Here is a 25,180-nt window from a genome sequence, read left to right on the forward strand (position 1 = left end):
ACAGCGATATCAGCCGTATCTGCGTCGGGTGACACAGATCCAGACGGACAGATATCAGCCCACACTGGGCCCTACACGGAATATTTATACACACACAACATGTTTTGCATGTTTCTTTCGTGACGCTTTGCACGCTTTGAAACAATATAACAAAACAGCTCGTTCACAATGCAGATTGAGTGTTGAGATTCATTTTCCTTAAATATTCGAAGCGTCAAACGTATTTTTTTTCTTCCCGTTTTTTCCTAACTGCTCCCGGTGCCGTGTCAGCGTGTGACAGAGCTGTTGGATCAACACGATATTCCATTAATCATCGGGTGAACGAGGTGTAAACGCGTTTACCTCGAAGGTATTTACAGTTCGTTAAAGAAACGACAAGTCTGAACCATTTGTTATCAGTCTGACCAGGTAATAGAAAATGGAAGCCGTGACATGCGTTAGCCTGCATTGTAAACCACGCTGGGTTCGTTTTCTGATTGCTTCAGGCTTTTGGAACAAACCATCAAACAGCAGACCCCAACAATGCCCTTCAAGGAGGTTTGTAACCCCTTCAAGAAAAAATACACTTTTTAGTAGAGCCAACATTTTCTCTCCGTACGTGCCCAAATAGGGACATTTACGAGAGTGTGTCAACAAGATAAGCGAGCAGGAAGAGAATCACTTTAAAAGCTATGATGGCCGTTCAACACCTCCACTGTTTGGCCATCTGTGTACAAGTGTGGATTGTATGGAGGAGAGAGAGCCAACAGGATGAATATCAAGAGCACTGACAAACGCCGACCTTGAGACCAAGAGCGAAACTAGCATCTTGCAACCTCTTCTATGAGTCAGAGTTATAGACGTGACTGGATCGTCACCAGCGAGATGGATGTGAAGGATAGCGGAAATGAGGAGTGACCACATTCCATTTTTGCAATTGAAAGTCAAGAAGACCCAAGCGAGTGTCATGAGTCCAAATAGGAAGAGACAGTAAAAGGTAGTGTCAACAGTCTTGTCAATGTCCTTACTTCTGATTATCGATGGCGTTTATAAAGATGGGCAGTAATGCGAGTCAAACAATGCGAAGGGTAGAGCAGTTTCCGTAACGGCACAAAAGACGAGAAGTTTCCAGTCAAACCGGGCTATGCATTGAAAATAGAAAGAAATAGATCAAAAAGTGGAATCGTGCCAAATTGAATCAGAAAAAAAATTTCTTAGCCATCCATGCAAAGAGAAGACACAAAAGATGCCGTTGTAGAAAAATGTATTCCTGCAAAATCCAATTGACTGTACTACCTCAGAATTGCCTTGACCATCTTTGAAATCTTTACAAATATTGATTTCCATTCGTCTACAATTTAGCTACAAAAATTTAAAAAGTGAACTTTACGGCAGTGGTGTAGCTGACGTAATTGTAACCTTAACCTCGACATACGTTTATGTGCCTTCAGAGTGGAGACAAAAACACTCTCAAATGCTCTTAGCCATCACAGGTGAGCCCGCTAAGGACATTCCCGCTTTTGAAACAAGCGCTGAGGAGAAGAGAGGCCTTATAGTCAACAAAGTAAAGCCTGTGATCAAAGACTCGGAAAAAATATGACCAAAGCATGATGGGTTTTTTTTCCGAGTGGCAAGAGCAGATAAATAATACGAGTAAGAGCAGAAATAGACAAGTGCAACGGTAAGGGAGGCAGAGAGGGAGAAGAGGAGAGTGCAAATGCACACTTGCCACATACTTACCTGTCAGTGCAAGACAACATCTTGCTAGCTTAGAAGTGATAGTTCAAAACTGCCATGTGACATCAAAACTGGATGATTTTTCAACACACATTCATTTTATTATATCCCAACAGTCAAATTCATACGCAATATGAATTTCTGAGGAAATTCAATAGCAATATATTAACTCGTTCAGTGCCAGTGATGCTTATAGACGTCAAAGATATTAATCGAGTTGCCAGTTAATGGTAAAAACAGATTTGGAGATGGCGCAAATATTTCAAATAGGCAAAAAGGAACATCTATAAAAGAAAGGAGTGAAAGAGGATTGCAGGGTTTTTTTTGTTTCCATTCAAAAGCTGCGGTGAGAAGCTGCAGATTCCGACTCTCTGTATTTGTCAAGACAAGTGCCAAGACAAGTGCACCCCTGCGCTTACCTGTAATGGCACGAGGGGGCCGTACAGCGGCACAAGCTATTTCACTTTAAGGTGGGGAAGCTTCTGAGTAGGTCTGAGTGTCACAAGTGATTGCATGTGTGAGAGGGGGAAAAAAAAAAAAAAAAAGATGATAAAGGAAGGTGGAAGGGGAAAGAGGGGGAAAACAAGTGTAGCGGGAGCTTGCGAACAAAAGAAATGTCTTCCAGTATAAAGATGACCACATTAGAATACGAATCCAGGACCTCGGGCACTTTGGGCACTTAAAAAGCCCCTTAAGTCAAGTGTCAACTATTATGTGCCATCAGCGGCGACACGGGGTCACAGAGCAAGACAGCCGAGGTCACCCTCTGTCTCTACATGCACCATTAAACAGTCCCACATGGTGCAAAAAGGAATGGCTGTCATTTGGAGACAAGCGCTCGTACAAGGCTCTTTACAGACCACTTGCCATTGTCCACATATGTTACTTTATGCTTAAACAGTCAATGTTGTCATGCAAAGGAATTTAAGACTCTGTGAATTGAATATAAATATCTTGTAAATATGATTTGTGATGTCACAGAGGAGCGCTAGCTAGCTAGCTAGCTACAAATCAGGAGCTGCACCGGATAACCACTGATGCAAACGAGGGGGCTCGTTTTATGTATAAGTCGCGGGTGGTGACTCAAGTCTGATTCAGAAAAATGTCAAGCTGTGCCATGTTAGCCACATGAAGGAAAAAAAAAATGTGAAAATAGAATAAGACTGCTGGTACATTTGATAAATATATAGTTCTAAATCTTTGGACACATTTTAACCAATAACCTTCAAACATAAGGGATGCACATCTTGGCAATAGCTATTTCAAATATTTGACTGTTTAAAGTGAGTTTTAATTGATGGCCACAGTTTTGTTCTTAATATTACCCTGCCAGCCCCCACAAGTGAGATTGATTGGATAAATCAGCCAGAATTATGGGAAAACAGGAGAGCTGCCAATCAGCATTGTGCGAGCGTGTGCTTTTGGTTTGTGCCAGTGCATGAGCACACAAAGCCACCCAAATGTGTGTGTCTGACTATTGGGCTGACAGCTGGGCTTGTTCAAGAGGCTTACTGAGCATTCTGCCTGTTTGGGAATCAAAAACCTGTGTCAACAGCATCCTACAAAGGATGTAAACAGCCAGAGTCAACATGCTTTAGTTCATATATGACTGCAGAGAGTCTCTCTTGTATCATGTGGCATTAGAGACAAAGGAATTTTCACATCATAATTGCACTGGTCTTAGGTCAAAATGGTAAATGACTTAGCCAGAGTGTTTGTATCAAATGTGTGCGTGTGTGTAGACAAGCGTGTCAGTCCATCAGCATGTCGGCGTCACAGCTCTTCACTAAGTCCCAGATTAACAGTGACAGGCAGAGATCTCTCTAATTATCTCTTCCTGGACCACATGCAAATGGGAAAGACGAATAGAGCCGTGTGATTGGCCAGCCCGGACTGGGCACCGCGGACGCTCTAATGAGCGTGACGGCAGGATACAACCTCGTGATGTACCACCAAAACAGAGCTTTGCCATCATATGGCCTCACACGCACGCAAACATGGGGAAAAAAAAATGCTGCGTTTTTAGCATCTAGTCTACAAGTACGTTCAAACGTATTTGTGAGTCGAAAAAAATTAAAGACATTAATTCATTAATAAATTGCATCTCCTTTGGGTGAGTAATACATGGCCACCAGGGGCAGACAACTGACGAGAAGTTGTTTGTTAGTATTAAGCGCGTGAACTTTTTTTTTTTTTTTTAATACTCTACGTGTAATTTGTTTTTAGTTTGACAGCAAATTTCACCTCGGAGTGGTATTAAACAGCATGAAGCGTCTGTTTTGAAGAATTGTCAAATAATTGCTGGTTGTGACATGAGTTCACCGCAACCGTACCTAAATATTCCGCTCGCAAAACAAATAAATTAAAACAGATTCTGAAAGGCAAGAGCTCAACTTGAGCTACAGTGAAGAAGGCGTAATAGAAAGAAAACAATGATGGATTGGAACAGAAGGTAGAAGACTTGCTCTTGACAATAGTGTGCTGCAGTCAGCTAAAAAGTCAACTCAGTAAATCAACGGGAAAGATGGCAACAAAATCAGACCATGTCTCTCTTGAATCACCTCCCAGTCAAAACTGCCAACTGGCTGTAAAAGCAAAATATGGAATTATTCATCTCAAATAACTGCTGGAAACAAGCAAACGAGAACTTTGTTTTTTTTTTCCAGAATCTCATGGCCAAAAGACAGAAAAATGAACATAAGGTACATAAGGAACATAAGGTTCCTCAAGCTCTCCGCTTTTCATATGAACTTCACCATCCTGCTAACAAAGATCCTTTCCCTCTACCACAGTCAAATACTTGCGAGAGGTTATAGTTTGTTCTACTGTGCAGAACACTTTCTTTATCTTTGTAATTCAAACCCCCCACAGCGTATTCGGCGGCGCCTTGGGACTTGCCATTTTTAATCAAAAAACGGGTGCCTTTGTCTTGTCCCTGTTCCATCCGCCACTTCTATTCATCCTTTGAGGGCTTTGCAGTAGATTAAATGGCATTTTCATTTAGCTCTGATAGTACACAGTCTCTCCCCAGCAATTCATCCAGGAAGTGGAACTGCCCCAGAGGTGGCCGTTCATGCTGCGAAAACTCCGAAAAAAAAAATTTTTACAGCAAAGGACGACGTATACACGGTCGGGGAAACTTGTATGATAATCCCACGACACTTACAAGGATCTTTTGAAAGGCAAGAATGTTACGTGAAAAAACAACGCGAGCAAAGTCAACTAAACGGTGAGCACTCGTGACAAATGCTTCCCGTCTCCATAACGGTCTGATCATGATCACTTCTGCGAGAAGATAGATTTGCTTTGACCCGCCAGCTCGTTTTTCGAAGGTCAACGCAAATATTTCAAAAAAAAAGTATCCAACTGAGGCCTGATGCCAGAGGTGAGAGGAGCAAAGGAGGTTGTGAAAGAAATATGAGGGAGTTGGGTGTGGAGGGCGACAAAGTGTGGCCTCTACCTGCCTGCCTGCCTGCCTTGCTAGATGTGACTTTCACAGCCTGCTGGTGGTTTGTGTGGAAGCCATCACATCTGTGACTGGCCGTATGATTAATGAGCCTCTCAGACTGTCTGTGCAGTCTGAAGCAGGCCATGGCCTTATCCCAGACATGCTTGATTTATTCGCCTTTGAAGCAAACCTCCAAATATAAGAGTGAACCTCCACAGACACATTGTACGCTCGCCGTGACGTGAACACGAGTCGGCGACGTGTACGCGCTTGTCGAGCTCGCCAGTAACTGCTTACTTCTAATGAATACCTCAATGTGACAGTGTTGTCCGGGGCGGGGCGGGTGAATGCAAAACACTCCATGTATAAGTGAGCGGGCCAAAAGTGTATTCTGTCTTTGTCGAGAAAAAGTCCCATCCCGAAGCGTCACTCAATGGCGGGGACGGACGAGACAAAAAAACAGAAGGCCTTCCTCAGAATCCTCAATGACACATCCTCTGATTTTCCAAAGTGAAACGTCTATTGAATTTCTGCCCGAGCGAGATTGAGAGGCAGATCGTGGCTCCTTGTTTCTTTGGCAGTCAGAAAATGTCTCTGGCTAACCTTGAAGCTCTTTGCATTTAACATGTAGCTAACCAACTGTTCCGAATGCTAAGTTGTGCATCACACTTGATGAGTTAGCCCAGGGACAATATTTAAAAAAAAAAAATTCTACAATGTGGCCTTGTTGGCATAAAGGCCAAATAGTAAATATGAATTGACGATCACTACATCCAAATATAAGGCGCACTAGATAATGTGCACAGTCAGATTTTTTTCAGAAAATTAAATAATTCTATACAATTAAATATATAATTATTTAATTTTCAGAAAATTTAATAATTTTCAGAAAAATACAGCAACTTCGGATTTAAAACCTGCATTTTTACAAATGATGCCAAGATGCAAATTAGCTAGCGCACGCACTCTGTCTCTCTCTCGCTCTCATTCTGTGAAGCGTAAAGCAAGCCCGTTAAAGCAGACACGCAGCGTCTCCCCAGGTTGATCAGCATCCGCCGAGAAAGACAAACACTTTGACATATTTGTTTTTATTTTGTTCCCTGAGAAAAAAGGCCTTGCCATATGGCAGCGCCCCGGAACAGATGGCGGTTGCCCACTTCCTCAAAGCACGAGCGTCTATCGTGGCAATTTAAGGAGCTTGCTGAAACACAAGAACGCCGCGGATTGGCATTTTTCCACAAAACGGCTATTGTTATGGAGCTGCGACAACGCTGAGGTTAAAACAATGCCGACTTAATGTTCGGCTGTCAAAGTACAGAGTAAAATGATGCCGATAAAAATCATTCCCTGTACTGTAAACAATATAATGACAAAAAAAAACGGTTCAAGCGTGCATGGGATTTAGTTGCAGAGAGGTGTTGGAAAGGTTAAGCATGAATGTCCTTGGATAATATGAAGTGCTTATGATGGAGTGGAAGCGCTGCCCTTTGACACACGTCGCTTCATCTCTCATTGTTGGCTAATTCTTTTCAACCAACCACAACCTTAACCCTTTAACACACACAACAAAGTAGTTAAAGTCACCTTGTCATTTTGAAAGCCTCTTGTACCCAGCCAAAGTGATTATTTGGCATGCAACGAAAGATGACGGCCTTGTAACATCTTTGTGTTAGCGGCTTCCAAAATGTTTTTCCCGCAAATATCATTCTTCAATACAAAGTTGATTTCATTTAAAATCAATACTTTGTGGAATGTCCAGAGCAGTTGTTTTTGGCGAAACTTACAATCTCGCTGCTATTCATATGTCATGCTAAGTGAAGGGTTCTCAGGCCTTTACTCCAATCGTATTTAATTATATTCAGCGTTACTCACGAAGCCACCCAGCTAAAGGCAGTCAACCATTTTGTCGGGGAACAAGTCATCTAAGAAAGTTAGTCCACCCACCCACAAGCCATCTGTCTACACACTCACGCACCGCACCGCACCGCACCGCAGCGTTGTAGCAGGAAGCCAGGTCAGCCCAGTCAGCCGGGCAACCCCGGGGGTCCTGGGGTGGTATTAATCAGTCTGGTTTCTGCTGAAAAGCTCAATCTGCAGATGATGGATGAGCCATCATGCTGAGGGAACTGAAGTGACGGGTGACAAAGAAGGACACACACACCTGAATAAATCCACTCCTCCATCCTGTCTAACCCCAACGCTACACCGTCAAGGTAGCAGGGTGAAAGCATGTGTGTGTGTGTCTGTGTGTGTGTATGTGGAGGGATAAGTGTCTCAGCATGTGTCCTGCTCTGCTAATGAAGTCATCTGAACAGTGATTTAACGGCCCTGGTGTAAAAGCCCAGCGCCCTTAACTCATAGCCTTGCTCTATTAGAATGTGATATAAACCCTGGGCACAATAACTGTCCTGCCACTGTAACAATATATAGAAGGCCACCGGCCAATGGGCCGCACTGCTAACTTACACAGTCTGGGGAGCAAATTATTAGCTCTGGATAAGAAAGGGAAGTCATTCAAGGTGAATAAAACTTGGAAAATGGACTATATCAAGCAGCAGGAGGAGGTCTCTTCTCACAGGAACTCAATATATATCTATGTGTGTGTATATGTATATATATAGTTATTTTTTTATATTTTTACTTCTATTTTACTATATATATATATATATATATATATATATATATATATATATATATATATATATATATATATATATATACACACAATACATGGGATACAATGACAATGTTATGATGTTATACGCAGCGGATATTCCGCCTGTGAATATTTCCGCTGAATTCCTAAGAGTACAACTTGAAACGCATATTATTTTTCCAGGAAGGACAACTTTAGATAATAATGTCAGACTTGGTAAAGGTTTGTAAAATAGCCCTATTCAAAAGTAAAACTCCGCTATAAAAACTTTTTGGACGTGAGGTCGAACCGGTTGGATAAAATAGCATTTGCTGTGAAGCGTTATTATTATCTGTGGCAATAAACTGTGACTCATCAACGCATCAACCCACAAATGTCCTTTTTCCTTTCGAGCACTCTTGGACCGCTTACATGATGCCAGCCAAACTTCTAATCCTCCATGAAATCTGCTCCTTTAGCCCAACAAAGGCAGACTAATGAGGCAAATGACAGCAATGCAGACACTTTTGATACAGCGAGATTAGGTTGAGTTATATAACCTTTAACCCCTCCTCCACCTACGCCTCATCGTATTGCTTCATCCACGTCGATCCACCATAAATGAGAGCCTGTGTTTATGAACGCTATTCGGTTCAGGTGAACAAATGGCGTGAATGTCATGGTGCGTGTGAAAAAGGGCCTCGAGAAGACAAAGCTCATCACAACACAGCACAGAGCTGCACACTTCACCCTTATTAGACCTTCGTCCTTGGCAGATGCAGGGCTTGCCCTTTGTTAGCAAGGTGTGTGCGTGTGTTTTACAATGGCGGTGATTTAGAATGGATTGAGCGTAGGCGTGGAGACAAGGTGCAGGAGCCCCATGGCAGCGTGACAGCTGGGAATGGAGCGCGGGGAACAACCTGAAGTATTGCCATCTAATATGTGTCACATATACCTGCATAAATATTTATGCCCGTTTCAGAGCGAGAACGGGAGAGGACGAGCCGGGTGAGGAAGATGGGGCATCACGAGTGGACTTTGGGTGAAGTCCATCAGATGATGCCGAGAGTCGAGCTTCGTTAACGTCCTCTCGACGAGTTTGCGGGATTGACCCGACATTGTTAGAACCCCGCCTGACCAGGTTTTAGAAATGTTACCTGGTGTCGCAAATGTCAAGTGGAAATTGGATCGCCGTTAAACACAGAGTGGGACAGAAAGTTACGTTTGTTTCATGACCCCATTTGTAACGTAAAATGGACATGACATCTGTCATTAAAATGAATGGACATTTAATTCATCTGTTCTAAATTGTTATATTTATATTTTTTAATTCTAATTTTAATTGCTGAAAATATGATGCAATATGAAATTAAGTGACGATATGCAAGAAATAACACACTATATGTGCTCATTCAATCATATTCACGTATTTGGGGGCAGCACACCTACCAATAATTTACTATTCGGCCATCACACAAGATTCAAGATTCAAGAGATTCAAATGACTTATTTTAGGACATTCCATACATTTTGAGTCTTGGTGTTGATGCAAAATGCAGAATCAGCGTTTTTACCTGTTGGCCAGCAGATTTTTGAAGGTGATTTGGCACATGTCCTGATACGCTGGCAGCAGCCTTGTCCACTCCCACGGCCACTCAACCATAGCAACCTGTAGATAAATGCCGTTAGATATGAATCGGGGTTAAAGGGCATTACTGCTACAACTGAGATCCACGTACAAAAAAGAAGCCCCAAGTGCTGGCCACCAACACTAGGCCATTTATCATCTCTGCAAAAGATTTTTTTTTTTTATTCCAATCAGACAGCAAATAATTTATAAATCCATTTGAGGGGATGTTTTGATTATTTATAGAAGGATACATCCATTTTGGGGAGGGGGCCTTTAGTGTCTCTCTTGCTTCTTCTCCTCAACACAACATTAGCACACTTGGCACTGGCGCCAGATTGGCGAAGCAGATAAAAAATCGGAGTGTTTCGATTGCCAAAATGTCACTCCTAACTGCAGACTGAGCTTTATTGACAAAAGGAGAAGAACTCCATCCATTCATCCATCCATCCTGTCTCTGATCATTCTTCACAGGAGATTGATGGATGGAACTTCGCCTCCTCCTGGCTCCACTCTATTTGACAAAGTGCATAGGCGTCGAAAGTGGAGAAGTCGTGTTAATCATTCTCCTAATAAGGTGTTTCTATGCAAAGCTATTCGGCTTCCTGTAATAGGTTGAAAACAGGACAATGTGTTGCGAAATACAAACAGCTGTGCGGAGATTGGAAAAACTACAATCGGGGAAAAAATAGTTATAAGTGTGCACTGCGTGAGATCTCGAGTGTGTGCAAGTTACAGCATGAAAGGGCTGAAAGAAGAAAAAAAAATGAAATTCAAAAAATGCTACAAACTAAAATTAGAAAGCCAATTCTGAAAACGACTTGACAAAATAAATAAATAATTAAATTAATAAAAAAAAGACGTCGCTAGCAAGAAATTTTAAAAAGTTGACTAACCTGATCCAGCTTCTTTTTGCCGATTCGGTCAAACTGTTCAAGGGGGTTGAATTTGGTGATGCCTAAACGATCACTGATGTCAAAGTTCACCAGACGAGGTGGATCACATGGCAAGTCCGCGTTACCGCTCAATTTGGACATCAGCAAATCCTGCCAACCAGACAGAAGTAAACCCGATGAGAAACAGTGTTATGGAAAAATCAATTCAACTGAAAGCATTTTGGCAGAAGGTTATCATTTGGCAGCTTCAGCGGTGTACAAGAACACAAAGAAAAACGTGAAAGTCATTTTGCGTGTTGCGAACGTCCTGTTGCAAACTCGGCACGGCCATCCGTCACTCGGACACGGCTCGCGAACCTCCTCTCCCTCCATCTCAGCGCCAGCTCAAAGTGTCCCTGACCTGAATGCTCTTGTCTCAGCCTTGGCAGGGCTGGAGCTCCAAAGCTCCAGCCTGCTTAGGTAACCTATTCGCATTCCATCAGAGTCATTGCTGTTTATGGAATCCATCAAATAATAAACATGCCGCACTTGTTGTTGCTATTCCAAGCTGCATCCTTATAGACAATCTATTGTAAAATAGATGGGAAGTGTAACTATGCGCCTGGCGGTCATTGAAGGCCGCTGACTTCATATAACTGTCCAAGGACTAAATTGATATTTGTCTTTGCCGTAAGTCACTTTAGTTATGAGTTGACCAAAATAAAAAGTGGGGGAATAGAACAGACCAAGTCAATGGAATGTCACATGTTGTTAGACTATATCTGTGGACAAACATATAAAAAATATATGAGCTAGGTGATGGAGCTCACCGGCAACAAAAGTTATTCATAGTTTCTTCTGAGGCTGCCACAATACCAAATAACAAAGTAGATTTTATATTCAAAATTAATTTCTAATTCAAGTTTGAAACGAATGCTTCACACAAAAAAATCGAATTAATAATAAAATAAAATAAATAAAAAAATAATAAAAGCACACATACATGTCACAAAAATTGTAGTTTACAAATGTCAGCAATAAAGATGAAAATCCAGGTTATCCATATAATAATCAACATTCACTAGGTTTGCAAAAATTCGCAAAATTTATAGTTGTTTGTTTCTGCCATGTACTTATATGATAAGTTACTTAATTTCTCCTCCTGGTCTCAAACTTCTCCCCAGACGGCGGCCTCGGGCCAGCGGCCACCTAACGTGCTGGCGAGAGGGAGTGCTTCCCTACCTCATTGCCTTGGATGATGTGATGGATGTGCCTCAGGTAGTGGCTGCCCCCTGCTTTGTGGCAGACCTCCAGCAGCATCAGGTCCATTTTCTGCTCGGTCAGTTCGGCCGCAGCCGTTGCGCTTTCCTTGCCTCCTCGCTCATGGATGCTGGGAGAGGGAAAACAAGTCGCGTGGGTAAAGTGACGAATAAGCAAAAACTTGAGTGGGACAAATAGTCTGGGAGGAAGAGCAACAGGAAAATTGTGGTCATCTGCTAATACGCAGGAAAATTAATGTGATTATTTTGCAGTTTTTAAAGTTTATTTGTGTGGTTTTACTTTAATCGTACAAATGTATACTCTGTAGCTAATATTTTGGCTCAACGTTTTCGCTAAATAAGGGCAACAGTTGAGATGTTGACATGTTAGCATGACTAATAGTGGTTCTCAAAGTTTACACAAAATATCACCAAATTATACTTTATAGCTGGGATAGGGTTGTGTGAATTGAAGGATTATTAGAATCCACTGTCAATTTATGCAAAGTTTGAACTAAAACATAGAAAAATTAAATAAAATTAATGATTCATTTAAAATGTATTGCACATAAAACTTATGTAACCATTCCCCCCCAAAATAAAAAAAATGCAAAATCAAATCGTCCCCAATGCAAAAATATTGAATCCAACCAAACTTGATAGCAGATCGCCTTGCACTCCCTTCCCAACTTTTTGTCTGCCAGGAATTTTGCGAGAAGGATGTTGGCGCACTAAAAGTGATTTGTGCGTCTTCAGCATGTCCTGCCTGTGTGTGCGTTTGCCTGTGTGTCAAGGTCCTCACGCATGTACAGTCCTCCAGCCCTGACAAATGCCCCCATCATTTTCCTAGCCTTCTTATACAGATGGATGTCCCGCTACCGTCCATCACACCTTCTCCTTCGCATACACTTGCTGTCATTGTTCTCTCCCCGCTTTGTAATTATAAGGAGGCAGGAATAGTGCAGCCTGTCAGCCAGTCATTGGCTACTTGACATTGAGGGCGGCGTAGGAAACGGGCGGGGGGGGGAGGGGGTCGTCCCGTCCGTACGCCTCCTCATTCTTTCTTTCGGCGGTGTCGTTGTCTGGGACGGTGGCCGTGCATCCGTGTCAGCACCTGCGCTGTGTATCCTTTCCTGTCCATCACTGTGCAGGTGAAGCAGATGATTGGATTCAGTCAGCGGGGTGATTAATGAGGGCCCCTCCGGATTTGGGACAGCCTATCAATCATGTCATTAGGGCCAATGTGCCCTGAAAGAGGCAGACCTCCGCCAAGGAATAACTGCATTCATCTTCATCTGTGTATGCATCCCGTCAGCCCAGCCAGGGTCACCATGATGGAGAACAATAATCTTCTCCTCTACAAATTACTTTGCAAAGACAAGGTGGATGTCTACGGGAGGGGGCGGGGTTAAGACAGTAAAGGAAAAGCGGGCAAAGGGTTGGGAGGGCATCTGTTTTTTTGAAAGGCCGTTTTAAATGAGTGTGTTTGTGTTTATGCGTGAGTGCGGTTTCCCACGTGAGGAGTCAAGTCGCCGCACACGCGCAGGATGTCTCTTATTCGGACATTGTGTTGCAAGTGTTTACAAGGCGGGCGTCACTTCCCTGTGAAGGTTAGTTTAATGAATAGTAATGATCTTACTGAATGCCTCAGACAGGCCAAGTGACGCATAATCACTCTTCCTTTTCACACAGCAACACATGCGTGTACGCACACACACATGCGTGCACACATTATTTTATTTATTTATTTTTTGCTAATGCAATAATAATAATAATAATGTGTAATTAATTAATATTAATTATGGCACATAATGCACACATGCATGCACACATTATTTTTATTTTATTTTTGCTAATGTATGCGGTGGATATAATTTGTTAGTTCGGAATAAACCAAACCAAAACAAACAAAAAATGAATGAACATAATAAATAAAATTATTTGGGCTAGAATGTGTAGAGGTAAAAAGTTAAGGTGCACCAATTCTAAAAGGACAGTGGTGAGTATAAAAAGTTGTTCAAATGCAAGGTTTTGGTAGTATGAACAAATTTGATCAACCCAAATCATTTCAAAACTTTTTCCGCCATTCCATCTCTAACCTGTCCAAATCAATTGAAAACAAAGAGTGGAAGTCAAAATAAATAACCATCACAAAAAAGTGTGCACAAATTTTTCAAACTTAAGGTGGCTGTCACCTTTTGACCCAAACAAAGTTCAGATGTTTTTGTAGGCTTTTCCTGACCTTTCAAATGCTTTCTCTTTTTTTTTTTGTGCTAACACTGACTGCGCTTTGGAATGAACAGCACTCAGGATTACGACCGACCTTGAAGTTCCCGCTGAATTCCCCAAATGTCAAATATGTCTGTTGGCCCGCCCCTTTCATTGACTACCAGGCCTCAACAACAATTTTAGTTTTAATACATCAGACATATAACGTCTTGCGGAAAAATCATGTATTCAATCAAATGATATGAATACAACGCAACCCCCATTGAATATTCAACATCTCCAAGCCGAGTGATGGATTGCACCGTCTGGGATGTATGAACACGTTCGCATTAAAGAACGCTAACGCCATTTTGACCTTGACCTCTGTTTAAATACCTCCAAGTTGACCCCTCACCTGTTTATGCAGAGTTTGCGGGCCTTCTGCAGCTGCACGTTGATCCACTTTGGTCTTTTTTCCTCCAGAGCCTGCAGCACCTTGTGCACCGTGCTTTTGGGTACACCCTGCCGTACGGACGGAACACACACAAATTACACGTGGCTCAATTTCAACTCAGGTCAGGTTGCCCTGAACAACCACAGCAAAGTCATGATATATTTATCCACTCTGGACCTTCATTACGTCTATTCTGATCTTATTCTTTACCTTCTGTTGAATCCCGATTGAAGCCTGCAGACATTCAGCCAAAAGGCCCAGGCGATCCTTGACCTGACAGTTCAAGGATAGCCCACTGATTTCCTCAAGTGTGTGCGAGTCCCAGAGATTGTGGATCAGGCAGTTCAACAAGGACCAGAGCAACAGGCCCACTGAGCGTAGTTGCCGGGCATGCTCGGAAAGATGTTTCTCCGCCGTTTGGAAGAGATAGCGGATGGGGAGGGGCAAGGACGCTACGGCCAGCGGCAGGTTGGTGAAGATGAAGGACATGGCTTGAATGATGAGGGATGTGACAGCTGCAGGAAAGATTTATAAGCACGGTGTTAATCATACATGTGTGGCAATCATAAATGCACAAATGCGGAAATAAAACCGTTTGATTTGCTTACTCTTCGACGAAGCGTCTCCCTTCCCAGTCTCCTTTGCTCGTACTTCCACTGGTACATAGTTCCAGCTTTTGGGCACTTTAGCCAAGACACTTTCCGGAACAATTTTCGAGGCTTCACTTCGCTCCTCTGTGGCATGCCAGTCTGTTACCATGGTAACCAGGTGAGCCAGAATGGTGTTGGTAGACTTGGTGACTATTAGTCTGATACGATCCACCACGACCGGCACTTTCTGAGTTGTGTCTGGCAAAAGAAGAAAATGACATTATTTAAAGGTACATGTGGCCGGTAAATAAATGAAATTAAAAAAAATACAGAATATGAAGGTGCCTGGGTGGGTTTTACTACTCCGGCTTCCTCCCACTTTTCAAAAACATGCATAAAAAATGAAATGCTGCTGCAGATTTGGAATATTTACGACCACTACAACTTCTATAACGATAGCTTTCTTCTTTCCTCTCTTGAAATTTAGCACCCCCCCCAAAAAATTTGACGCCCGGGGTGAATTCCACCTTGGACTCATGCTATGCTGACATTACAGACAAGTCTTGTGAGTCCATTGGGACAGTCCACTTTCTTATCATGTCACAACTTTACTTTTGACATAAATGTCAAATATAGGGATTAGATTGCTGATATATTCAGCTAAAATGTCTGTAATAAAGCAAGTAATAACCGGCCCCATTCAGATGTTTTCAATCAATTTCATTGGGCCGACGGTGAAAGTCTTAGTACCCTCTCAAGGTGCCGTACAGTACGTCTTCCGTCGCTCTGCCCTTTCATATCCGGCTCGTATTGATGGCTTGCGAAGCCACCGCATGAAGTTGTATGGCGGCCATAAATTTCCCGTAGCTGCCGCCGTAGAAGCAAAGGCTACGGGACAGATAAAGTATGCTGGCGGTATTGGAAGCGCTGTGAAATCTTATGGGACGTCTAACAAATGTGCGACCTCAGACCCGCAGAAAAAGACTGGAGCGGAACACAAAATGATATAGCTGTTTGACGAGGCACTACGCCCAGGCAGGTGAGACCTAGACCTATTTTTCAAAGTCACTTGGTTTTGCCACTTTGCACCCAGCGTTATTGTATCGACTCGGGTATCGATTTGAAAGCGCTCGCTACTACGACGCGTGATGTGTGATATAAGTGGAGAAGTAGTCAAACTTCTCTGTCTGATTTACGAACCTTCCCTTCCTGACTAGCTGGTATATGAAAGATTTGGTACAATCCAATAATTAAACTAACCAGCCTGTGGGAATAAAGGATGACATTGAGCAAATCTCTCAATCTGGTTTTAATTGATTCCCACTGTCAGACGAAAAATCTCCAAAAAGAAACAAATCACTCATTTTGGTTTCATATTAAAAATCATTTTCTACCTTGACAATCACACTTAAAAATATATATATATATTATATATATATATATATATAATTCTGATTAAAAATCATTTTCTATCTTGACAATCGCACTTATATATAATATCTAAATATTCCTAACAGACAGCAAAGCTTTAAAGTGTTTGACATTTAAAATGATGCGGTCAAGTCTCGGCCTTCGGTGTCTTTTTATACGGGCTGGAGAGTAAAATGCAGCTTTGACGGAGAGCGCAGAACTACAGCGGGAGCCTTTAGAAATGACATATAGAAGCATTCACATGGCGATAATAAAGACAAGACCTTGTGGAAGAAAGTCATTCATTTTATTCAATGGCTGGAGGCTACTTTACCTGCCAGAGTGTAGAGATGTTGCCATACATGCAAACTCTCCAGGTATGGTTGAAGGATCTGAGTTAAGGCCTTGGGGGTGTCGCTCAGCCAGGTACAAATGTTGAAAAGCGCAACGACAAAGGCATCGCCGGCTTTGCGTTCCTGTGTGGGTATTTCTGGTTGACCTTCTTGGCAAAAATCTGGAAAGAAAAGAAATGATAGTGAATAAGGGGAGATTTATAATCCATTGAAAATCAACTGACTCAAAGACATTATTCTCTTTTTTTTTATTCTGGAAAGACTATATGAAGACTCTAAGATACAATATAAAATACAAATGAAATTGTTTTATACTGATGGTAATTAACAGCCAGCCAAAGAAAATATTAAATAAATGTTGTAGTTCAAACACAATGTAAACATAGCATAGACGACAACTATTAAAAATGACAGCAACAAGGTCGACGCTTTGTTTTATTCTATTCCTATTTTGAAAGGAAAAATATCCAGAAAAAAAACAGCTCATTGTAGCAAAGAGTGTATGCTCCACATCATTCAGATCATTTCAATTTTGTTTTCCTTCCACGAGAAAATAAAAAAACATTGCAAAATGTCAAGGCTCACTCTGACATGTGTTAACAGAATGGACGAACAAAAGGTATTGTGGAAGGGAAAAACTCAAATCTGTGTTCGATGGTTGTGAGGGTACAAAAAAAAAAAAAAAAAAAGAGAAGCAGATTTCAAAGCCCCCCCGGCTGTGGGATATACAGCACATGGAGACGGGAAGTGAAAGGGAAGAGGTTTTGACAGCGTGTCCTTCTGGGCTAGCTGTCGAAGCACGAGGCTGACGGAGGTGTGTGTCCAACGACTATCCATGCCGATATCGTGTGTGTGTGTGTGTGTGTGTGCTAAGTTGACAGGGGTTGCTGAGCAGAGGCCCGTTGCTCCAGAGGTGGCAGATATCCAGCGGTCTGTCAGAGTTGACAGCTATTTGAATAGGGTGTGAAACACTGCCGTCGGGAACCTCGGGAGATCGCACATAAAAAAGTAAAGCGCTGCAATTAGTTGAATACCGGTGAACTTTTTGATTTCAAATGATAGGCGGCCATTCATTTCTATCATACGGGTCCTTATTAGGGTCAAGGGTGAGCTGGAGTGTGTGGCGGTTGACACCAAACAATGTTGCCATGGTTACGGTGAACAAGTGTGCTGTAATGCGGCTTACTTTGGATGAATTTGAAATGATTTTGAACGAAAATGTAACACGAAAGATCCAAATGAGAAATGATTTCTCCTCTGCGATGTCACTCACTTGTTCCCCTCTCTTGCGCAATCATACATCTAACACACTTCTTAAGTGTTGAACCGAGCCGACCTATAATCAGTCTATTCGGTGGTTTGTGCCACTATCTTGTTCTCTGCCTGTCTGGTAATTGGTCCTCAAGGAGAAAACGTTCCGGGTATCAGTCTTGTGACCGTGACGGTCCGAGGAAACGGGATTGAGAACAAAGCGGGGCACAGCAGATAATTTTAGGGGGAAAGTTTTAAATTAATTTAATTGTATTATATTTATTTCATTTAATTACACTTTAAATTATTGTTTAAATAAAAAAGTTATTTCATTTTATTATATTTATTTAATTTAATTACATTTTAAATTATTTTTTAAATTAAAAAAAAGTTATTTCATTTTATTTCATTTTATTTTATTTATTCGACTTGTCACCGAGGACTTTCCTATTCCGTCTTGAAGCAGGTAAAAGCAGTGATCATTGCAAACTGCAGTAACGGAAAAAATAAATAGCATGAATACAACCAATTACTCAAACATGATCCCCTGTGTCCCCTTACAAAAAGATAAGTTGGACTTTTAAAGAAACAAACTGAATACAAGTGTCAAGAGCGCACACAATGAAGACGTTGACAGGGTGTGTTGACCTAACACTCGGATGACACCTTCTGCTGATTTTTCTCCTCATTTGTCTCCAATTTGTATCCCCGCGCAAAGCTAGCGCAGATGCTTACGAGAGTGCAAGCTTTCAGTCAAGGCGGCGGCGTCTTCCCGCTTCTCGCTTAATTAGGCCGTCACTGCGATAACATGCAAGAGTCAGCGCTTCTAGCGTTGATATACGGCGCCGAGGCATCCCAGCGCCTCGGAGCCAGACTCTCCGGGTCGGCCCGGAGAACGGCGCGGCGAGAGTTGTTATTAATGAGGTCACGATAATGGGAATTAATGTGCGAGCGCACAACAGTCTTTAAAGGTTAGACTGTTGCCGGTACAAAGGGAGAGGAGGAGGAATGCAAAATCTTTAAAGGTCAGCATATGTGCACTGCTTGGGTCTGTTGAGTGTTTATTACTGCACTCGATTGATTTAGTGGCGCTGATGACCGAGGTGAGGATGATGATGATGATGACGACGGCAAGGATGATGATAATGATGACCTAATAAAATGAGAGGGAGATTGTTTAATGTCTGTAAAAGTTAAGAGCTTCGTTACGGAGTTAGGTAACATGCACCAAATGATTTATAGTCTGTTGAGAAAAGTGAATTTGGGGGCGGGAGGTAGATGAAAGAATCTTAAATCTTAAAACATATTGTTTCAAAGTTGTGTGTGTGCACAGCAATGTCTGTAAAAGGTCACGTGGACTTGACTTACAAGAGTTTTGCAGGAGCGTACGGGGCAGGTGGCAGTCTCTGTGAAGTAGCATTCGCAGCAGCAACCTGGGATTGCTTCCGGGGTCAGAGGTCAGCAGCCGGAGCTGACATTCAGAGGCTTCCTGGCCCACAAGGCCGTCTCTGAGAGGGGAGGGATGGAAAAACAAGTTGACAGTTCTGCAGTGTCAGGTAAGAGACAACAAAGGAGGGAATATGCTTCAATATGGTGGATGAGACAGACAGAAATCAAATATGTGCTTGGATGGAAGAAAGTAGTTTCATGGCTTCATATAGACCAGGCGGCCATTGTATGTGAAATTAAATTCCTCCGAGTTACAATAGAAGACGTGCTTGAATGACCAATTTATATGTCACTCAATTATTAGATTTTTTTTTCTTCTACTACCTTAAGTAATTGACTGGAGGACTTTTTACTTAATGATATTTTAAAGTAACACTATTCAATAACTTTAAATAATAAACTAATCTTTTTTATAATACGTGATAAAAAGTTGCTTCAGAACCCAAACACCCAAAGTTCTGAACCCAATCGCTTTCAACTTTCAAGGTACGGCTGTGATTTAAATCCCCGCAACAAGGTTAAGATCCTTCAGTGTCCCTCTGTCGACTCAGCAAATGTCTTCACTCTCGCTTGTATTCACAATGTGCACCGGGAAGGAATTAGCTCTAATCGTGGCCGGCTAAAAGCAAATTAACATTTGGGAGACAGCCAAATACATGAATATACACCCCCCTCCTACATCTTTTGTATAACCAAGAGGCTGCAGCCAGCTGTGGGTAATGAGCCGTGTCCTCGGCGTGTGCAAACGTGCATGTGTGTGTACACCACTCAGTGTGTATGCCTGCTAGTGCGAGGACGTGTGTGAATGTGCGCGCGCCGCCATGCTACTTTATACATCTCAATAAAACCTAATGGAAGGCATGGACGGAGTTTGTCTGAGGCGCAAGGAGGCGGGAGGCTTCACGGGGGACGTCTACACAGAAATTAAGCATTCTATTTGAGAGGGGGAAAGCTACGGCGCGGTGCACCCCGCTGCTTGACGGAGGCAAACTATGCCTCCGTCTGACAGAGCAATTTATGATGTCAGTGCGGCCGCAAATCCAGAAGAAATCCTCTTTTAACTGCACTGATAAATCTAGTCGGATTGTGGAACCTCACATACATGCACACGCTTTGAGTGAATGAGAGAGACGGACAGATGGACAGGAGATGTTGCTGAAGTTAGCAAGACATTGGAACACAAGCTGTGCAGCAAAACAAGTAGACAGACACCATATCAATAATCCTTGATGAAAAAAAACATCTTGAATTACTGAAAGTGTTGAGTCACTTAAAGTATTTGTGAAGTTCTTTTTACTTGTGTCTGCATGACCCTATCATACTGCCCCCAGTGGCCAGGTCGCACATTTCTGAGAGGCATCGCAACAAATTAATCATAATACAAAAATGTTTCATATTTTGTATTTAATTATATTATTGTGATGCTTTTTTTTTATAGAACAGTATTTTAGAGTGCGTTTTAACAAAACATTTTGTTAGGTTGTTTTGATGAGGCTGGAAATAATTTGTGTTTCGAGTGCGGTCAACAAAAGAATTAAACTTTCACGACTGCGCTTTGTTTAAAGCATGTCGGTCTGGATGGTTTGTTCATGTGCTTTGTGATTTTATTATCGTTTCATTTAATAATCATTACAGTGTTTTTCTTTATTCTATTTTATGGGCTAAGGTAATATTTGGCCTCCGAGTCCTGATCCAGTATGTTGTAGGTCTGGCTTCAAGCCACCACCAGGCCCCACTGGCGCCGTTGCATGCAAAGCAAAGAGGTGGGAGCAAAAAAATAAAGAGGTCATAAAAATAAACTAATTCCCGCTCGCCAGTACATTGGAGCACAAGTGCGGGGGTTCGTTTGATTTGTGCGCCATCAGCGAGCAGTGACATCACCTCTGGCTGTGAGGGAGATTACAGAGGAGGAGGGGGGAGTCAAGGGTGAGTGATTGACTGCACCTTGGAGGTCACACAAGTAACCAGACACACGTGTAGCTATGATCACATGTACAAGAAACGGGGTTGTTGATTGTTCTTGTTGGATTACGATTGATTACGGCGTTGCATTCAATACATACTGTATGACTTGTTCTGTGTAGATGTTTGGTTCCAGAGCATTTAGCCAATGGAGCACAGGCTTGTTCAACTGCTGCGACTCATCGTTATCCATAAATGTTCTGGAAAAGACAGAGTTCGAATATTAACTGCGAACAACATCGTTTCGACAGCTAACGTTTAGCGACGCGCAAACCTGTACAACAACGTTAGCGGCGCCGTGCCGATGACGAGGACCGTCAGGAGCTGTTCGCACAAGCTATGGATCTGGTAGGGCCAGTCGGATCCACCCGCGATTATGGTGACTGCCGAGGACGGGTCGCGGCGAAGCAAGGACTCGGGACCTTCGCACACGCTCCACAATAGATCCTCCACGAACAGCAGCACTGCTGTGATGTCACATCTTGTAGGAAAGGAATGTGTAAAGGACGGTCCAGATATATCATTCTGTCTGGAAGTACCTTATCTGCAGGTGTCTCTTATACGAAGGTCGGGCCCTGGCGTATCTCTGCACCAGCACCCGTAGTGTTTCCGACAGAACCTGTCCCAGCAACTCTTTGGCTAACCGTGGCGGGAGGACGGCCCACAGATCACTACGGAGACCACACAGGAAGTAGAACCACATCTGCACTGAGAAGGAACAGCGTTCACCCTGTGGGAGGTAAAAGGAGGTTACGAGATGAAGCTATTTTGTCAAAATGTTCACAGACAGTGAGTGACACACACACAAAAAACAAAACAAAAAGGTGAAGTAAGAGTGAGAGAAAGCAGAAGAAAGGTGAACGTCTTAGTGGTCGGGCCACCTGGTTTCTTGTCCCATTGGGGCTTTAGTCCAGAACTGGAGAACACATTAGACTCATGTGTTGGAAGGGGGGGGTGAAACCTTCTCTGAGAGCAAGGCCAAAGAGGAGACTCCTCATCTTTATGGTCCAACAATAAGCCATTGTATGACACATGGCTCACCATACTGACAAAGTGTCAAAAGCGCTCCACTTCCTCAGGTTAGTACCTTGCTCATTTTCTTCCCACTTCACTTCATCGATCTCATATTTTACGTCTTCTCTCTTTTTTTCCTCCCAGGAGCGAGTCATTTAGGGATCTGCGTTTGATGGGAGCGTGACCGGACTCAACGTCCGGGATTAAGCGGCCATCCTATGCCTGTGGACTTGAGAGAACAAATCCAGACGCCAGGATCGAGAAGCATATGTGAATGTAGATGTAGAAGTTTTGCATTCTGGCTCCACTTAACCCCCCCCCCGGTATTTTTCTGTACACATGCTGTTAATATATCACATGAAATATTTTCTCGCCGATCATTCATCCACATGCCGATAAGTTTCTCCAGGACAAGAAAAAGTGTGGGAGTTGGAGAAAGAGCCAAGGCACGGAGAGAGAAATTTGATGCATCCATCTTCGCGCACACACATGGCCTCATCTGCACAAATAGGCGCAGGCGTGCTTGAACAAAAGCGCACACCTGCGCACAGCAGGTCTGCCCGACACCGTTGACCCGGGGAGGCGGGCGGGAACAAAGAGGCAAAAGCAGCGTATAGAAGCAAAGAGGCGAGCCAGCTCTCCATTGGTTTGAGGGCATGAAGGTAGGAGGCCAAGTCACAGGGGCCCTTTTGCTACTTTCCAGACAGTCCCACTGTAGACTGCAGACTTCAGACAGCTGAGCCCCCGGAGCCCCTGGGGTAGCATGGAAGCCACAGATGTTCTCAGGAAGTTCATAGTAGGAGGTTCGCTCAGAAAGGGGAGCCGGGAATGAACGGGAAAATGAAAAGAAGACGCGGGAAAGCTCCAGAGGGTTCCGAAAATCCTACGAGTCGCACGGCAACGTACAGACTTTGCTTTTAACATTAATATGAATAAAAGAAAGAGTGGAACATAAAGTTGGAAAAAAAAAAATGAAAATTCAATTTTTTCTGTTTTAATGGAAGACGAGTAAATATAAATTCAGCTTCAAACATTTTGCAATTTTATTTCGCTTTTTTTTTTGCGGCATCCTTTAAATTAAAAGCTGCCAGATTCTGAATGAGGCCAAACAATAAATAAATAATAAATAATTTATATACTACTTGCAAATGTATTTGAACGTACTTTTGCTGAATTGTTGACTATTTATTTTGCACACTTTACTTTCATCTTCAAACATTTATTCAATTAAAGTTTCTTTCATGACAATTTTTGCATCATGTATTTTTCCTGTGTTCGGTTTACCTCATAAAATGGTTTGGGGTCAGCCCAGTGGTGGCTCTCGGCATCCTGAAGCACACAGGTGGAGCAAACTTGGATACAATAGCTGCTCAGTTGGTCCTTCAAGGCCTCAACGCTTTGCTGGTACTTCTGGACAGGCAGCAAACTCAAGTGGCTGGAGGGGAGGTAGAAAGGAAAAGACGACAAAAACACTCGTGTAAACTGCGGCACTTGAACAATCATGAAAAACGTGATTTATTCTTAAAGTTCACTCTGACATATTGTCTCCTTTAAATCTGCCTGCCTTGATACTTTCCAGAAAGAGGTGAGAGTTTAACGGCGGGGGGTGCAGGAAGCTTGGAAAAAGGGAACGACTGGTGAGGAGAGGAAAAGTATTTTACGACCCAGAAGGGGAACAGGCCAAGTGTCGGAGGAGGGGTGTATGGGGCCAGAGGTGGAAAAACAAGAGCGTGGAGGGCAAGCATGATGCCTTTGGAGGGGATATATGGAGGGCGGAGGTTAAGGAGCTATTATGAGGCATAAAAAGTCACCAGATGTAGACGCAATATGGCCGTCATTACCACTTGTCACTCATTTTCTTTCAAACCCCGCAGTAGATGCACGCCGACTTACACTTTGGCTAAAGCAGAAGTTGAGTCCTTCAGCCGCGCGTGGTAGCGTTCCAATCGATGGAGTACGTAAATACAAGTGGCCAACAGAGCAGGCAGGTTCTTGAGTGGGAGAGACGACGGGACTTCCAGGGCTCTCTGCTCTAAACGTTCCAGCACGGCTAACGCTGCCCGGCTGCATGCCTCCACGAAGCTTGATGGAACCTCCAGGAGAGAGCTGTCCTTGCAGGCGGTTGCTAGCGGTAGCAAGGAATCCAGCTCGTCCACCACTGGAATACAAAACTGAAGGGAAAGTGAAGGCAATGACGGTTAAACCACAAAAATTTGGGGAAGCAAAAATTAAAAAGCTGTATTTTGAGGAGATTGCTATCTGTAAAAGCACTTTTACAATTATGCGAGTCACACAATTGCACTCACTTGAGTTGAAGAGATTGAACGTCAAACTCACAAATGAAAGAATGTGAGCGTCTACTTTTCAGCCTTGCGTTACAAAAACAATTAAGTGCATGCAAACAAATGAGGTAGAACGGATTAGTCGGGTCTTTTTTCATTCAGGTTTATGATACATTATTGAAATGGATCAAGGGATCCTCAATAAAAAAAAAAAAAAGCCATTCACTGAGAAAAAAGGAAATGTTTGAAACAAAGTTGATACAAAGCTGCTTTTACCGGCAGGATTAGAATGAAACAATTCGACTATCATTATTTTGAATGTTGCAGTCCTGCGGCGCCAACTATTTGCCAAATGAAGACATATCTTCCTTTTTTTTTAACTATTACGCAATCCTCTCTTTTATTGCAGGGAATTAAATACTACCTAATGTGCTTCCTTTTGCCATTAGCAGGCAAATTCCAAGAAGCCACAAAGAAAAGAAGTCAAGATTATGAATTTGTTCTAAAGAGGCCCAAACTAAAAAAAAAGTGAGATTCTTTTTTTTTTTTTGGGGTGGAGTCCTTTATCAAAATGAATGTTATAATTATTCCAAAACCGAAGGTGATTTGCACGGTTTGAGCCTTGAAATGTTTATTAAATATAAATT

The 25,180-nt window shown here is 42.6% G+C and overlaps 1 protein-coding gene across 3 annotated transcripts in view; it reads right to left on the reverse strand.

Annotated features, from left to right (window-relative positions):
• kiaa0825 (KIAA0825 ortholog) overlaps positions 1-25,180 on the reverse strand; it is a 74,766-nt gene that overhangs the window by 32,462 nt on the left and 17,124 nt on the right. For all 3 annotated transcript variants that reach the window (XM_049762179.2, XM_049762178.2, XM_049762181.1), the window contains 13 exons: positions 24,145-24,422; positions 23,536-23,686; positions 21,777-21,967; positions 21,512-21,718; positions 21,339-21,437; positions 19,195-19,334; positions 16,557-16,736; positions 14,831-15,070; positions 14,433-14,737; positions 14,184-14,290; positions 11,544-11,691; positions 10,323-10,472; positions 9,374-9,468 (listed from right to left, as the gene is read on the reverse strand). In XM_049762179.2, coding sequence (XP_049618136.1) covers positions 9,374-9,468; positions 10,323-10,472; positions 11,544-11,691; positions 14,184-14,290; positions 14,433-14,737; positions 14,831-15,070; positions 16,557-16,736; positions 19,195-19,334; positions 21,339-21,437; positions 21,512-21,718; positions 21,777-21,967; positions 23,536-23,686; positions 24,145-24,422 — 2,291 coding nt within the window. The remainder of the gene's footprint in view (positions 1-9,373; positions 9,469-10,322; positions 10,473-11,543; positions 11,692-14,183; positions 14,291-14,432; positions 14,738-14,830; positions 15,071-16,556; positions 16,737-19,194; positions 19,335-21,338; positions 21,438-21,511; positions 21,719-21,776; positions 21,968-23,535; positions 23,687-24,144; positions 24,423-25,180) is intronic.

Source organism: Syngnathus scovelli, chromosome 3 (assembly GCF_024217435.2).
Source record: "Syngnathus scovelli strain Florida chromosome 3, RoL_Ssco_1.2, whole genome shotgun sequence".
Taxonomy (NCBI): domain Eukaryota; kingdom Metazoa; phylum Chordata; class Actinopteri; order Syngnathiformes; family Syngnathidae; genus Syngnathus; species Syngnathus scovelli.